The sequence below is a fragment of the Anomalospiza imberbis genome, chromosome 7 (genome assembly GCF_031753505.1).
Source record: "Anomalospiza imberbis isolate Cuckoo-Finch-1a 21T00152 chromosome 7, ASM3175350v1, whole genome shotgun sequence".
Classification (NCBI taxonomy): Eukaryota; Metazoa; Chordata; class Aves; order Passeriformes; family Viduidae; genus Anomalospiza; species Anomalospiza imberbis.
The window spans coordinates 10,875,041-10,889,550 of NC_089687.1; the positions used below are offsets into that span (position 1 = coordinate 10,875,041).

At 41.9% G+C, this 14,510-nt stretch overlaps 1 protein-coding gene and 1 long non-coding RNA gene across 3 annotated transcripts in view; both read right to left on the reverse strand.

The window, feature by feature from the left end:
* Positions 1-14,510, reverse strand: part of LOC137476932 (uncharacterized) — a 541,698-nt gene that overhangs the window by 276,920 nt on the left and 250,268 nt on the right. The gene's annotated exons all lie outside the window — the stretch shown is intronic.
* PDIA5 (protein disulfide isomerase family A member 5) overlaps positions 1-14,510 on the reverse strand; it is a 97,824-nt gene that overhangs the window by 18,355 nt on the left and 64,959 nt on the right. For both annotated transcript variants that reach the window (XM_068195364.1, XM_068195363.1), the window contains exons 12-14: positions 13,438-13,508; positions 11,968-12,131; positions 9,079-9,209 (exon numbers count right to left, since the gene is read on the reverse strand). In XM_068195364.1, the coding sequence (XP_068051465.1) occupies positions 9,079-9,209; positions 11,968-12,131; positions 13,438-13,508 (366 nt within the window). The remainder of the gene's footprint in view (positions 1-9,078; positions 9,210-11,967; positions 12,132-13,437; positions 13,509-14,510) is intronic.

Consider the following 14,510-nt stretch of genomic DNA (forward strand, 5'->3'; position numbering starts at 1 on the left):
CATCACTAGTGATTTTTAGTCTGAAAGGAAATGGTTTTCTAAAAGAGATGCTTTCACACAGTGGCTCTCTACCTGATCAGAAGCAGCTCTCCTTGCCTTGCATCGCTGAGCTGAGACTGCTACAGCAGTGACATGGTCTGGCTGTCCTCGTGTCACCATCTCTGAGCGGCCGGAGCTGCAGGAGGCCAGCACTGCTCGTGGGTCAGGCAAGGACAAGAGCCCCAGCCAACCCTAACCTGAGCATCCCAACTAGAACACTACAGCAGCACAGACTGGGCATTTTGACTTCAGAAAGCACTACCTTATACCTTCTGCCCATCAGTAATACACAATGATTTATAACCACACCCGTGTTGTTGCCGGGCGTGCTTTTAGCATCTCATATGTAATAAAATCTTGATAAATAAAGTAACAAAGTGGTGTGCATATATTCGACATGAGGTTCTTTTTAAGTAGAGAGTTTAAACATGCACACATTTTAATGCAGATTGACTGACTTAAACTGTCAGTACTTTCATAACAAAGTCCTGGCCAACTCCTTAGAGGAGATCTGAAAGCCCAGTGATTTGTGAGACCACGGCATTTGTGCTGTCTGTGCTCTACCCTCAGCACGAGAAAGGGCTCTGCTCCCCCCAGCTTCCTTTAGTACCTCTCAACGGGTGATCTCAAATGCTTTAACTAATATCAATTAATTATGCTTCAAATTGCCCCTAAGAGAGACAGGCATGATTATCCCCCTCTGTCATTACATCCAAGGTTAAATAGAGTCAGGAAGAGGTTAAGTGACTTGCAGGGTTCACAATCCTGCCTGACAGGGAGCCAGGCTGCAAGGTGCTGACTCCATTTGTTCAGCTGTGAAACCATCAGGGCCTCAGAGGGCTCAGCACGTGGCAGGATGGAGACCTCAGCGTGCAAAGTGCAGAGCAGAGAATGACTTTCCAATTCCCCATCTCTGCTTGAAATCATCACCGTTTAAATAACAGGGGTAGATAGTGCCCTCTGTTACTGGCTTTTAAATGACTGCAATTCTAAGCAAGTGCAAGCAGCAACTCTGCACAGCTATCAAAACCAGCCCAGGAGCTTGTACACCACAGAGTCAAGCAAAGCCTGTTTCCACTTCAAGAGTTCCAAGCGATTAACTAGAATTAAAACCAGAATATTACTTGGTCAATCAAGGAAAGACAGGCCACAGACAGTAATTGCACAGATAAGAGCTGAAAAAGGGTATACTGCTTAAACCAATGCAATTTGTGTGGCTGCAGGAGTTACTGAATCCACAGGCAGATTTCAGAAAGGCATTTGGAGATGTAAGTGAAAGGTTAATTCACTTTGTTTAACCAGTAGAGAACTGGAGGGCTTTTTCATTGCATATCTGGACTCAATGCTCCCTTGATGACCTGACACCAAAGAATAATCATATCTCTAAGACACAAGATATTAGCAATTGAAAGAGATGACATGTCCTTTGATTTGAAAAATGTTACGAGCTTTTCAGTTAAGCATCAGGTCAACCAAGGCTTGTCTGCCTACTCTTAACAACAGGCAAACTACTCCAAATTTCACAGCCTGCTGGTGGATTTTGTTGAGTTTTTCCCAAGGTATCTGAACTCTTATTTTGTAACACCTTGGAGGTATACAAATGAGACAAAACATACAAAACCCAAATTATTGGGAAACCACAGCCATGAGATATGAACAATTGCAACAGCAACAAAGTCATCAGAGCAGGTCAAATTGCAAAGTGAGGAAAGTAAAAAGACTCCGCGCAAAATTCCCGGACTGTTTCATCCAGTACAAAAAGCAAGGATATGACTCACTGCAGTGAATTACAAAAGACATGCCAACACTCAGCATTTGGCAACAAGCAACCCTTTGAGATGGAAAGCTATACAGCAAGTCACCTCTGGACAGAAAGGGTATAAAGGTCAACAGTTACACCCAGAACAAACCTGAGAGCCAGTTCCAGCAGAGCTGCATTTTCCACTGTGTCACTGGCCTGTGTAGCTTGAACAAAGCTGGCAGCAGCAATTAACCAAGCAAGCATCAGCCCTGGTTAACTGCAAACACAGTTATAGGGCAAATGAAATAATTTTGTTTGATATACCAGTGGACACCACTAATAGAAGACACACTGCTGAGTTAGCAACAGCCAGCAGAGGACTGGAATTTCAACTGCACTGATGCTTAAAAGCAGCTCCTGTCAAGACAATGTTACACATCACCAAAAAAAGCATTTGTCTTATTGGAAATGGGTTTCATGACAGTGCATAAGGATGGGTGGCATATTCATAATCTCCTAATGTACCCATGGTAACACTGCACCAACACAGCTGTATGTCTGTGAGGAGAGAATTTCATGGGGCAAGAGCATGCACTTCCCTCCCCTTCTCCCAAGCTGGAGCTGTTTATACAAAGGCAATATTCTGCACACCAAATCAAGCAGCTGTAACATTTTAGAGTTACAAAACCAGAGGAGCTGGATCACCCCAACAAATTTTAGTTTACTGTCACCACTCCACCACAGCCGCTGCGAGCGCTTTGTGTCGGTTATGCACAGTCTGGGGAAGTGCAGATCAAACCGTTCTCTCGGTGCTAAATTTTCTCCTCGGCACAAACACTGGGGATAAGAGTTCTGCCAGCCTGATTGCAGGGACCACTCTATAAATTCATCCTTTATCAAACCCAGCCTGTTAAGGGGCTCTGTGGCATCAGCACTACTTACACCAAAAGGAACACGTATTTCAGGTAATGCACCTGAAACAAGAGCACCACTGATGCAGGAGAGGAAGCAGTTAGTGGCAGAGCTAACATCAAAATTCTGCAGTGCCAGCCCACACAAGACTTAAAGCCTCATTATCAGAGGGTCCAGATGTCGCCTCTGCCTCAGTCAACAACCAGAAAATCCTTCCTGCAAGGGTTTTTGCCTTGAAAGGGATTCTTTCTGTTCAGCCTGTTTTTAATAATTTTTGATAGCTTAAGCTTCATTTACAAACACGCACATTTTGTTCAGGCTCTTTGATACAGCTTCCTAATCAAAACTTAACAAGATGTGCTTGCAAGTGACAGGAGAACCTCTTGGTGGGAGCCAATCTGAGGCCATCGTGGGACACTAAATGCATCTGTGCTGCTGCTTTGCTCTGCACATCTGAACTCATAACTCAGCCGTCGAGTATGTTTTCCCCCTCTGTGCATACTGCACACAGAACAATGTCACCCAAGTCTGTTGAGTGACCCAGCAGTGACCCAGACTGCTCATTTCAGGCCCAGCAGCCACAGGCTGAGTCCTCACAGCCAACAGAATTTGCCATGTTTTCCTGCAGCAGTGCAGCTTAACCAACACACAGCATTAACTCCCCAAGACTGCCTGTGCAAAGGCTGAGATATGGTGTAACCAGCTTGGGCCAAGCTTGCTCCAAAAAATAGGAAGGATGTAAAGGAAACACTACAGCTTCCTTCAGAACAGCTTTTAGATGACAGCTAGGGTCCCAGGGCGGGAGGAGCACACTGCCCTCCTGGCTGTCAGCAATAACAGCTGAAAGCCATGAGCACCCTCTGTGCTCACAGTGTGACCCACTCTGGCAAGGACTCTCAGCCAAGTGCTTTTTGTCATTGGACATTCCTTGATGAGTAACTTGGACAGAAGAAACTGAGCAGTTTTTGTTGTGAAAACACAGAGGAGGAGCAGACCAGGATACAGCATCATTAAAATCTTGAACAAACTTTGTGGGTAAAATGAATGCAGGTTTGCTTAGCTCTCAGCATTTTATGGGCTCCCGATGAAACCCACAGGGATGGGCACAACTCATTTAGTCAGATCTCTGTCTGATTTCTTATTGCTGAGCAAAGTTCTACCTGATTTCCCACTTACTTCTTAATGGTCGCCAGGAGTCGACAGCAATAATGTCAGTATTCCTGCTTTACTCTCTTTGTTTTACACCAGAACAATACCCAGGTACTATCTCCCACAAACACCTCTGATCAACACACAGCCTTTTAATGGCTCCAAAAACATCCTAAAGTCTTCTGGAACTTTATCAGATGCAACACAAATTAGGTACCTTTATTCACTTCTTCCAGCCCTGAAAGAAACACCCCACAAAAAAGTTTAAGTGAAGAACCAAAGAGGCTGATGTCTCTATCTGCACATTCTCTTGCACAAGTACAGCCACTTGCTCCATCCAAAACTACTTAATGAAAACCATCCTCAGGATGGTTTGCTTCTGGGTGTTCTCTTGGTACTCCTGTGGGTCAGACTTCACTAGAAAATAACTTCTTCCAGCTGATGAAATTAATTTCTAGTGAAGTGAAAGTCTGCTGAACACAGAACCAGAAATCAGCTCCCAGGAAAGCATTTATTAAAAATATCCATTCTGCGAACCCTGTTGAGTCCCACAAATTGAGGCCATTTGGCAAGTCAATAACATTGGCAACTGACCCCCTTATGAACCATTAAAAGGGAGAACTTTCCCCTGACTAATTCCCATTGCTGCTGAAAGTCTTTATTTTTTAAAAGTGCTTATTAACTCATGTTGTGACACTAAAAGTAGAAACTGAATGAATTTGATAAGTGCTGACTCCTGTCACTTAAAGTGACTGATCTAAAAACAGAGTGCCCTCCCCCCCATCATTTGGACCTGTTAATGACTGGTCTATTATATATAATTCCTTTCTGACACAGTTGATTCACTTGTAGTCTCTTTGGAAGCAGCAATCTCAACCAAAAAATGACATTCTTGTAACTCAAAAGTGGACATTTTCTGTTTCTGCGCAAGAATTAGCAAGGGGTGTTATTAAGCCTTTCCTGTTTAGAGAAAATCGGAACTGGATGAGAAAGGGGAAAAACAACCTAAACCACAATCAACAAAACCAAACCCCAAACCAAATAAAAACCCACTGGGTATCTCAAACTTCAGAATAACTATTCCTAGAAATACAGCATTGCTGTGTTGGAAGGAACTTCTGAAGATCATTTAGTCTAACTCCCTTGCTCAAAACAGGATCAACTACAGCAAGGTGCCCAGCACTGTCTCCAGCTGGGTTTTTAATATCTCCAAGGATGGAGCCTCTTGGGTCAACTTGTTCAAGTATTCAACCACAACCACAGTAAAAAAACCACCACTTCCTCTAAATGGTTATGCAAACTTCCCCGTGTTTCAATTTGAGCCCTTTGCCTCTTGTCCTGTCCCTGGGCAATGCAGAGAAGAGTCTCACCTAGCTTCAATCATTCTTTTTTTCCCCTTAATTTGCTTGAGTAATGCAGCAAAAACATCTCCAACCACAAAGACGTTATTTGCTGGAACTTTTGTTACCCTTTGTGATTCTGACAACTAATCACAACCAACTGCTTCTATTTTGCAGTTTTCAGTGCTACAGTAGTAGGAGGTTAAAATTTAATGCATTGTCAAAGTCAAATCTCAATTATCTGGAATAACGGAGTGGAGAGAGCACATAAAAGTAAAAATGCAGATAAAACACATCCAGATAAGGTGTATGAACTGGGAGGACATAAGAGAAAGAAGAAAGAAAAGTCATGGCACAGATCCCAGAAGAGGCACCGATGCAAAGGGGTCGGCCCAGGACACTTCCCTTTAGTGCTGCAAGTGTTGAACCTGGCTCTGGGTGTAGGGCACAGGCCTGCAGCCACTGCCCTCCTGACCCTGGCTGGCTCAGCACTGCAGTCTACCTGCTCTTGTCCATTTGGCTCACTTCCCAGCACAGTCTGTAGCCCCTAAATCCTGATCATCCATGTGCCAGCCTCCGTGTGCACACCAAACCATACTCGGACTAGTTGTCTCCTCTGCCCATTTCTGGACAAAGCCAAACAGTTATAAAAGTAAACCTGAAGTAGGCTGATGGAATCCAGTAGTCCAATGACTGGATTATGAAAAAAAAATACAGACACAAATCCCATAAACTCTCCCCAAAAGCTTCCCAAATGCTGGTGCATCAATCCTACTGCTTTCGAATATTCCTCCAGCCCCTCACAGCAGTCCCCACGCACACCTGAGGCTTCATGCTTCCCTTCTGTAGATGGTACCATTATCTTCCTCTTATTTTAGACATTTTGAACTTAAAGGTACATCAGTGGGCTGACAATTACATCTTCACAAGAGCTGCACAAAGGTCCAGAGAAGAGCTGGGCCAGGTGCTGTGCAGCACAGATGCCAGCAGCCTGCCCCAAGTCCTATCCTGAGTAGCACATGCCAGCTCACACTGCAGCCTGTGTGGCATGGTAGAGACCTACCCAAAGGGCATCTGGATAAAGATCTGGTCCCAGATCATTATTGGCACAAGTAGCACTGGGTTTTCTGCAGCAGGCACTTTTTCCCAAGTCAGTATTGGGAACCTGCCCCTATTCCTGCCTCCTGCCCCAAATCAGTTACTGCAGCACACACAGATGCTGCCATGCAGGAAAGGGAACGTGAAATCAAGATCTCTGTGGTGTCAAGTCCACAGGAGTGGACTTTTTCCCTCAGTAATTTCCAGAGCCTTGATTCTGATTCTCAGTCCTTAAAATATTCCACAGCCATGAGGAATAACCTTTACGTTTATGCTTCACCCATATTCCAGGAGACAGAGTAATGAGCTCTCTATCTTTTCCATGTGGATGTAGCAGTCTTCTCCTCCAGAGTTAAATCACTGTGAAGCACTGCTCAGTATCATTAAAGCCCTGCTCAGCTCAGCCCTGAGTTATCAGCACAGCAGCAGATTGGTGGCTCTCCTATACATATTAAGTAATTTGGACTGGAAGCTGCCACAGGAAAGCCAGATCTCATTTTAATTTGCATCTAAGATATATATCTGTGGCCTTTGCCTAAAGGTTTGTCACTCTAGCTGAAAGCTTGACAAAGGTCAGAATACTCAAATTTCTGCTTTAAATTCTAATGACAGATGAGAGATACATTTCTTAGCATAAATATTTATATATAAACATACTTTATATATGCATGTATACACACCCCCCCAATCCTAAAATATCTCAGCATATGTGTAAGTGTAACAAATACTGCCACAGAGTCACAAGTGAATGGAGTAGCATACTGTGAGTCTGCCCTGACCCAAGATGTGGATTTGAATAGAAAAAGAAAATTATTTGAGGTAATGGGACCTTGAAATTTTAGCAGTGTTCCTTCTGCAGTAAAATAAGCAAGTTAAGATTAATTGGCAATGTAAACTTCAAGACATCTCAAGATATAGAAGATGGTAAACAAAAGCTAATCTATAAAGTTTAACAGAAAGCACATAACTGCACAAAAGCTGAAAAAATATAGTGATTTGTAATTATTCTACTGCATTCATGTTCATTTCATAGAAAATGAAGATTTAAAATACTTATCTGGTACTTTCCCCTGCACCGAACAAAGTGCTTTGTGCTTTGCTGACAGACACTTCCACATTTACAGAGAACAAATCTGACAAATCAGAAACTGCGCATGACCCACGTACTGACACCACAACAGCAACGCTGTCTTAGGAGTCACAGGAAGGCCAGATGGGGCTCCAGTTAACACCTCTCTGTCCTGCATATAGGTGGTCTCATGCAGCACTGTGTCAAAAACAGTGCAAAAATGTGTCTGAAGTGCAGCCTCAAAGGACCCAACAGTTTTACATCATGCAAGCCTTGTTTTTACAGCCTGCTCATACAGAAAGGGTCGGGCTGATCTTTACTCACCCCTCCTAAAGTAAGGGTGGAAGTCAAACAGCAAAAAATTAGCCCATCACGCAAGTTTCCTCATGCTTTCAACCCTGGGTGCTGCACACTCATCACACATAGAGTCTTTGCTTTAAACGTGGCTTTAAAAAGGATCAAGAATCTAACAGTCTTAAAAAGATGCAGCTAAAATCCAAAAGTGAAATAAATCCCTCTTATGCAGAAAGTCACTAATCGGGTAAAGAGAACTCAAGAGACAGTGAACTCCTAAAGCTTACCATTTCATGGGCAATCATTTGATTTTAAAATCACAATTTGCTCTTAACCAGCTGAGGTCCACAAATCAGAAATTCCTGGCACATGGGCAATTTTGAGTCAATAGGTGGTGGGAACTGGACTGGAAAAGGGATTACGACCTCTTCCGTTTTCTTTTACAACTTTCCAGAAATCTCCCTCCTGAACTGCACCCCTGCTTTCTCCCACATCCCTTCATATGAGCCCCAAAGCATTCATGCTTAATTCCCTAACAGAAAAGCAAAATAAGGGGCTGCCTGATTAAACATTAAGGACCTTTTTCTCTCTTTATGGAAAATACCTTTGATTTAATGGGAACAATTTGGTAACTGTTTATCTGAAGGTTATCCATTAATTGCTGGCCATGTGATATGGAAGAATTTTTTTTTGCATCTGGGGGGGGTTAGTCACGGTGCCATAAAGGCACATTAATAGTATCTAATATTAAATGCCTGGATTATCTTCTCCCTTTGATAAACCCCTCAAAAGCTAAGAACTTGTACCTAGTCTGCCTGTCTCTGGGACAGCACAGGAAAACAGAAGAGGTCCCTCTCATTCACCTTAACTATAAAAGGCCTGATTCTAAACTTCTCTAGAAATATTCTCAGGAGCTTCAAAAACAAAGTGATTATGTGATGCATGCAAAACAATCTGAGAGGAGGAAGCCATGTCCCTAGTCCCAGTGGAGACTTAAATGCAGATTTATTACAGACAAAATTTATTCCATCAAAATTTGTTCTTCACCTCGTGGACTGATTCCTCCTAAACTACTATATTGATTTCACTACTGAAGTGCTGCATGAATGAATCAGGCTGTCCATGTCCACTGTACTACTATAAAAGATCACATTTTGTTATATGGACCATAAAATGCAGCAGAGGAAAATAAATCTGTTTTGTTTTTGTATTGCTGCCTGCTTTGGTGTCTGCATTAAATAATATAACCATTATATACTGTTTTGTTTCCATTTATAAAGACACAAATGATGGTGCCAATGATGTTCCCATGCACTTATATTCAGAATCAGCTCTTTACCCTTAAAAGTCTGTGGACAGCAAGGGAATTGATTCAGGACTTCACAGTAAATGTAAGGCTTATAAAACCCATCCTCATAGAGAGGTTATTTACTCACATGGTGCATAGAACATGACAAGGGTGTGCTTCTTCTTCTTCAAGGACTCCCTGAAGTCTTCTCCAGCCAGGTGGATAACACTGGTCTGTTTTTCTTCCCATGCAGGCTCAGGTGGAGGTGGTGCTTCGGGACTAGAAAAGATAGACAATGAAATTGGTTTGAAAATGTTGCTGGAAGTAGGTAAAGGGACAGCATTGTCCTGGTCAAAATTAGCACGAGGGAACTGATGTGAAAAATCCTTCAAGGTGCCTGTGCAATAGAAAGACATACTCAATATTTCCAACACCAGGCAACAGCAAAAAAGATGTAAGTTAATTTCTGGAACTCAGATAATTCAAAATATAATTTAAAATAATTAAAATATAATTTAAGTGACTGTAGTCAGGCATATGAGTAGAAATGTCAAAAAAAGACTTCCTACATTGCTTCCAGCATCTGGGTGGAAAAAACATTGATACATACCACTGTATCATCCACAGGCATGAACTGAGAAGAACAGCAAGCAGGTGGAATCTATATCAACACTGATATAGAACAGTATCTTCCATTCAAATATCCTTTTTGTACTCTTTATCGCTGTCATGCAAACTTCTGTAAAGAATTTCATGACCTTCTCTAGAATTCAGATATTAAAGCCAGCATGCAAAAATCAGCATTGTTCCACTTGGAATACTGGAGGTGACTGAACCAGAATATTTTACTTTGGTAAAGAGAATGTCAGGTTTCAATTATGACTGCACATACTGGCTAGATCAGAGCAATCCCGCACACCTAGAGCGTCTGTAACAAAAATTCTGCTATTCACCAGCTCACAGACCTCTCTCAGACTCATTAAATTCATTCCTGCTGTATCTTAAATAGTGATTACTTTATATAAAATCATCAGAATGGTGCCACGGTATAAAGACCTTCATATGTCACCTTGGTAATAAATTAGCTTTTCAGACTTTCCTGACACTTTGAATTACACCATTTTAAGTTGTATCAGGTACATAAAAACCAAGTGGGAAAAAACTCAATTTTTAAAGTCCTTCTCAAGGTCACTTGGTGGACATTCATTGTATTTCCACCATTACTGATTTTCCAGTTTTTAGAGAAAGACTTAGATGTGTTTCAGAGAAAGAGTTACAAGAGTTACAAAGTGTGTCCTTCAGCTGAATTCCTCCATGAACGCACTTGTTGTGAGCGATCACTGATTACAGTTGCAGAGGTGGGACTTTACTCTCACACAAAATTTTCCTAGAATACTACTGCAGCAACTGGTAACAACCTGGTATGGCAGCACCATCACCAGAGGAACCACAGCCAAAGGCTGCATGGCTGCAACCACCCATTGAGACAGGTCTCCACAACGTGTACTTCCATCTCCAGCCTGCACCCCTGATGCATCCCCACTTCCCCCAGCTTCAATGCAGCTGTGTCAATTCCATCCCTGTCAGAAAACAAGGATGTTATTCTACTGCATCTCTAGCTGGGAGAACATCCAGGAGCCAAGAGCAGGAGACAAGTTGTCTGGGCTTCACCTGTACCGCTGACTAGCTGAGGCTGCAGACAAAAGTCTTCAAGAGCCACAGCAGGATCAAGATGAATTAATACCACATCCCTGTTCCTCACTGCTTATTCACCTGCTGGTACAGGCAGCATCAGCCTGACTGTTTAACTCACCACAAAGTGCACAGTGCTCAAATGAGTTGAGCAAAGCAGTGAAATGAGGACAATGACTTCATATACAATATGGATACAGCAGCTCCTGCGTGGGTAGGGAGGCCAAGGGAGTACCATGTCTAAAAGTAAAATACAGATAAAGCTCCTCAACATGCTACAACAATACTGCCAGACCATATCCACTACCTGCTTTGAAGCATTCAGAGAGAAGAAGAAGAAGAAAAGAAGAGAGAAGAAGAGAAGAGAGAAGAGAGAAGAGAGAAGAAAAGAAAAGAAAAGAAAAGAAAAGAAAAGAAAAGAAAAGAAAAGAAAAGAAAAGAAAAGAAAAGAAAAGAAAAGAAAAGAAAAGAAAAGAAAAGAGAAAAGAAGAAAAAAAAAAAAAGAAGAAAAAGAAAAGAAACCAAAAAACCCCATACAACCTCTTCTGCCACCAAATGAGAGAGGGAAAATAAAGACTACATTCCTCATGCCAACTGCATGTAATAGTTAAATGATTAAAATAGTCACAAAACTCTGGCAGGTTTTCTTCCCCTTGACTAATGTAGAAAATACATTAGGCTTACAGTACCTAAAGAAAATGCATATTTTATATACATATGCATACTTTTACATACATGCATATATAATGCATACTTAAAGAGAGAATTGTAACAGCAATTTATTTTGAAATTGAATTATTGTCCTAATTTTTATATCAAATTTAATTCTGCATATTTCAGCACACACCCAAGAAAAGCTGGTTAGGGCACTCAAAGGTGCTGGTTTTGTTGGTCTCACTGGCTTTCCTTCAGCACCACGTGGGTGGAATTCTAGGCATTGGCTCTGAAATGTTGGAAAGAGAAAAGTACAACTGTAGAAATTCAGTTACTAACACTGGGATTTGCTGCTTTGTATAAAGAGGGAACAACAAATGTTCTATTTATTTTTCAGAGCCATTGCTATTCCTTCTCCAGGGAAAGGCTTAAGGTATATTTGAAAAATATTTATTTTGGGAAAGAAATACCGGGGCAGCTATGAAAAACCCCACAGCAAATAAAGGATCTGGCGTATTAGAGACCATAGTTAACGTACATGTTTCTGTGGGTTTGAATACTGGAATTCAGTATAATTTTGTCAGCAAGGGATTTAGGCAGTGTAGAAGCTCTGTTTAGTTCCTCATCAAAGCCATCTGCAGGAGTCACTAACCAGGAACCCAAATACTATCTTAAAACCCTCAAAACTTACTTTTGCAGCCAGTCAATGATCTTCTTCTTTGTTCTGAGGTGTGGCAGAGTGTATTTCTCCTCTCCATCCTTAAAATACTTCAAAGTAGGAAACCCTGAGATGTGATATCTTTCTGCCAGAGCCTTGTTGACGGTAGCATCGACTGCTGCAAGGACACCCGGACTCTGAAACAGAGATCACCTCCTGCAAATCCCAGCCACATACAGACACCCCTTCAGCAGGACACAGTGGGCTTGGGGGCAATCACTCATGCTCTAGGTGCCCTTGCTGCCTCTAGGACAAGAGGACATAGTCTTAAGCTGTGCCAGGGAAGGCTTGGGCTGGATATGAGTAAGAATTTTTTCATATAAAAGGTGATTAGACATTGGAATGGGCTGCCCAGGGAGATGGTGGAGACACCACCCCTGGAGGTGTTTAAGGAAAGACTGGATGTGGCACTTGGTGCCATGGTCTAGCTGACATGGTGGTTCTTGGTCATGGGTTGGACTTGATTCCAATGGTCTTTTCCAATCTGATTAATTCTGTGATTTTGTGCACAGACATACAGAAAGACACAAAGAATTGATGCAAAACCAGAAAGGGACATACTATGGACTAAATGTTACCAGAGTCTTACCTGTTCCACTCTCATTTCTGACAGATTTGCCTTATATAATTCACTTTATAATGCTTAAGAGCCATTCCCAGAAAATGCATTTCCTCCCACAAATTCCTGTTTCTCCCAGAAGAAACAATCACCACTATAGATAAGTTTACTTTAAGACAAATTCATCTTTCCCTAACTTGTGGGTGTCTTTTCATGGACCACCTTTAGACTCACAGAAGAACAGGCATTTGTAGAGTGTGATTCATTGGATCCTTGTTTTTCTCATCTCCTCCCTCTCCAACAGCAATAAAGGAACTTTAGATGTCTCCAGAGAAGATGCATAAAGTATGGGGGAGACCAATTCTACTTCTGCTCCTGCATGGCATATGCAGCATGAGACTGAATCAATATCACTAATACTTGCATTAGTGGCTCTCACTTCTCCAGCCATGCTGATGGAGCACTTATGATGAAGCTAATGGAGTGGTGCAACCATTAAAAACAGAGTATTTGAAACAAGGATCAACCCCTTTTGTTTTTTTCCAAATCTAATTCATAAATAAAAGCCTATGTTTTTTCACATTCAACGCCTTTAAGTAAGGAGGAAAAAATCCATTTTTGGATTTGATCGTATTATGTATAAGGCCTACAGTAGAATACATAAACATTTTTCGATTTTGTTTTCGTTCAAGACAGAATGTTCTTTCTCAGACTTTGGCAGGGCTCATGCATTAGCGATGAGACTGTACTTTGGAAGCACATTTTGAAGGGTCCTGTGGGAGGATGAGAACAGCTGAATTTGTTGTAGGGAGAAAAGTCACTTTTATTACTCTAGTTATTTATTACTGATTATTTGAAGGATATAATAAAGGAAATTAGCTTACATCACTGGTTACATGGAGAAACTCTGCAGCCTTCTCATATTCTGGCTTCATCTTCTTACAGTGCCCACACCCTGCCAAAAAAAAAATACAATTAAGTTGTATACTCCATGGTTATTCATTGACCCATTCAGCCATTATCAAAATCCAAAACCATGTAGTAAAGATTTACTAGACTTTTGTATGCATTTTACTTAATATATTTGTAAAGCCTTAGTATGATATAGAATTTTTTCCAAAAAGGCCACAACAGTTTAAACAAAGAATTTAATCTATTAATAATAACAATAATAATAATAATACACCCTCGCTTTCACACCCACACCTCTTTCCTTACAAAAAGTACTATAAACATTTGTCAAGCCCATTGCTTTTAGCATGCTCTTGGGCAGAGCACAACCTCACCCATTTCAGTTTCCAAATCTTTATCTGCTTTAAAAAGAAACATCACAGCTGCTCACGTGACTTTGTGACTTTCAGTGGAGGCTTACAGTAGCACAGCTTAATAGAGTGACATAATTTGAATTCAACTGCAGTGATAATAAGCCCTGCTTTACAGTGGTGCAGCATGTCCCTCAGCAAGGATCTGCACTGATTTAATCACATCAGTATAATTACACCACCACATATGTTCCCAACATAAGCAGGATCTGTAAAACCGAGATAATGGGGCTTTCTCACTTGTGCAAAGTTCTCCAGAGATCTGCCTTTACTTCACTGCTAAGTGCTGACATTACAATAAAGTAAAATGAATGTATGAGTGAGAAAAGCAGACTTAGAATATATTATTTGGGTGCAAATTAAACTGCTTTCAGCTGGTGCAGTTGCTTGCAGGCAGGCTGAACTTTCTGGCTCAGGTGAGGGTCCTGCCAGGATGTGAAGTTACACTTTGGCACCTCCAGTGCACTGCAGGGCCTCGGTGACATCCCCTTCCCTGTCCCCAAAGGACCGGCACAACGGCAGCCCCTCCTGGGACAGTGCACAGGGACAGAGGGGCTGGGGTGAACACCCAGCACGGGAGGCTCAGGTCTGACTGGAGGTGCAGGCAGCTGGGACAAGGCGCTGGCACGGCCCCG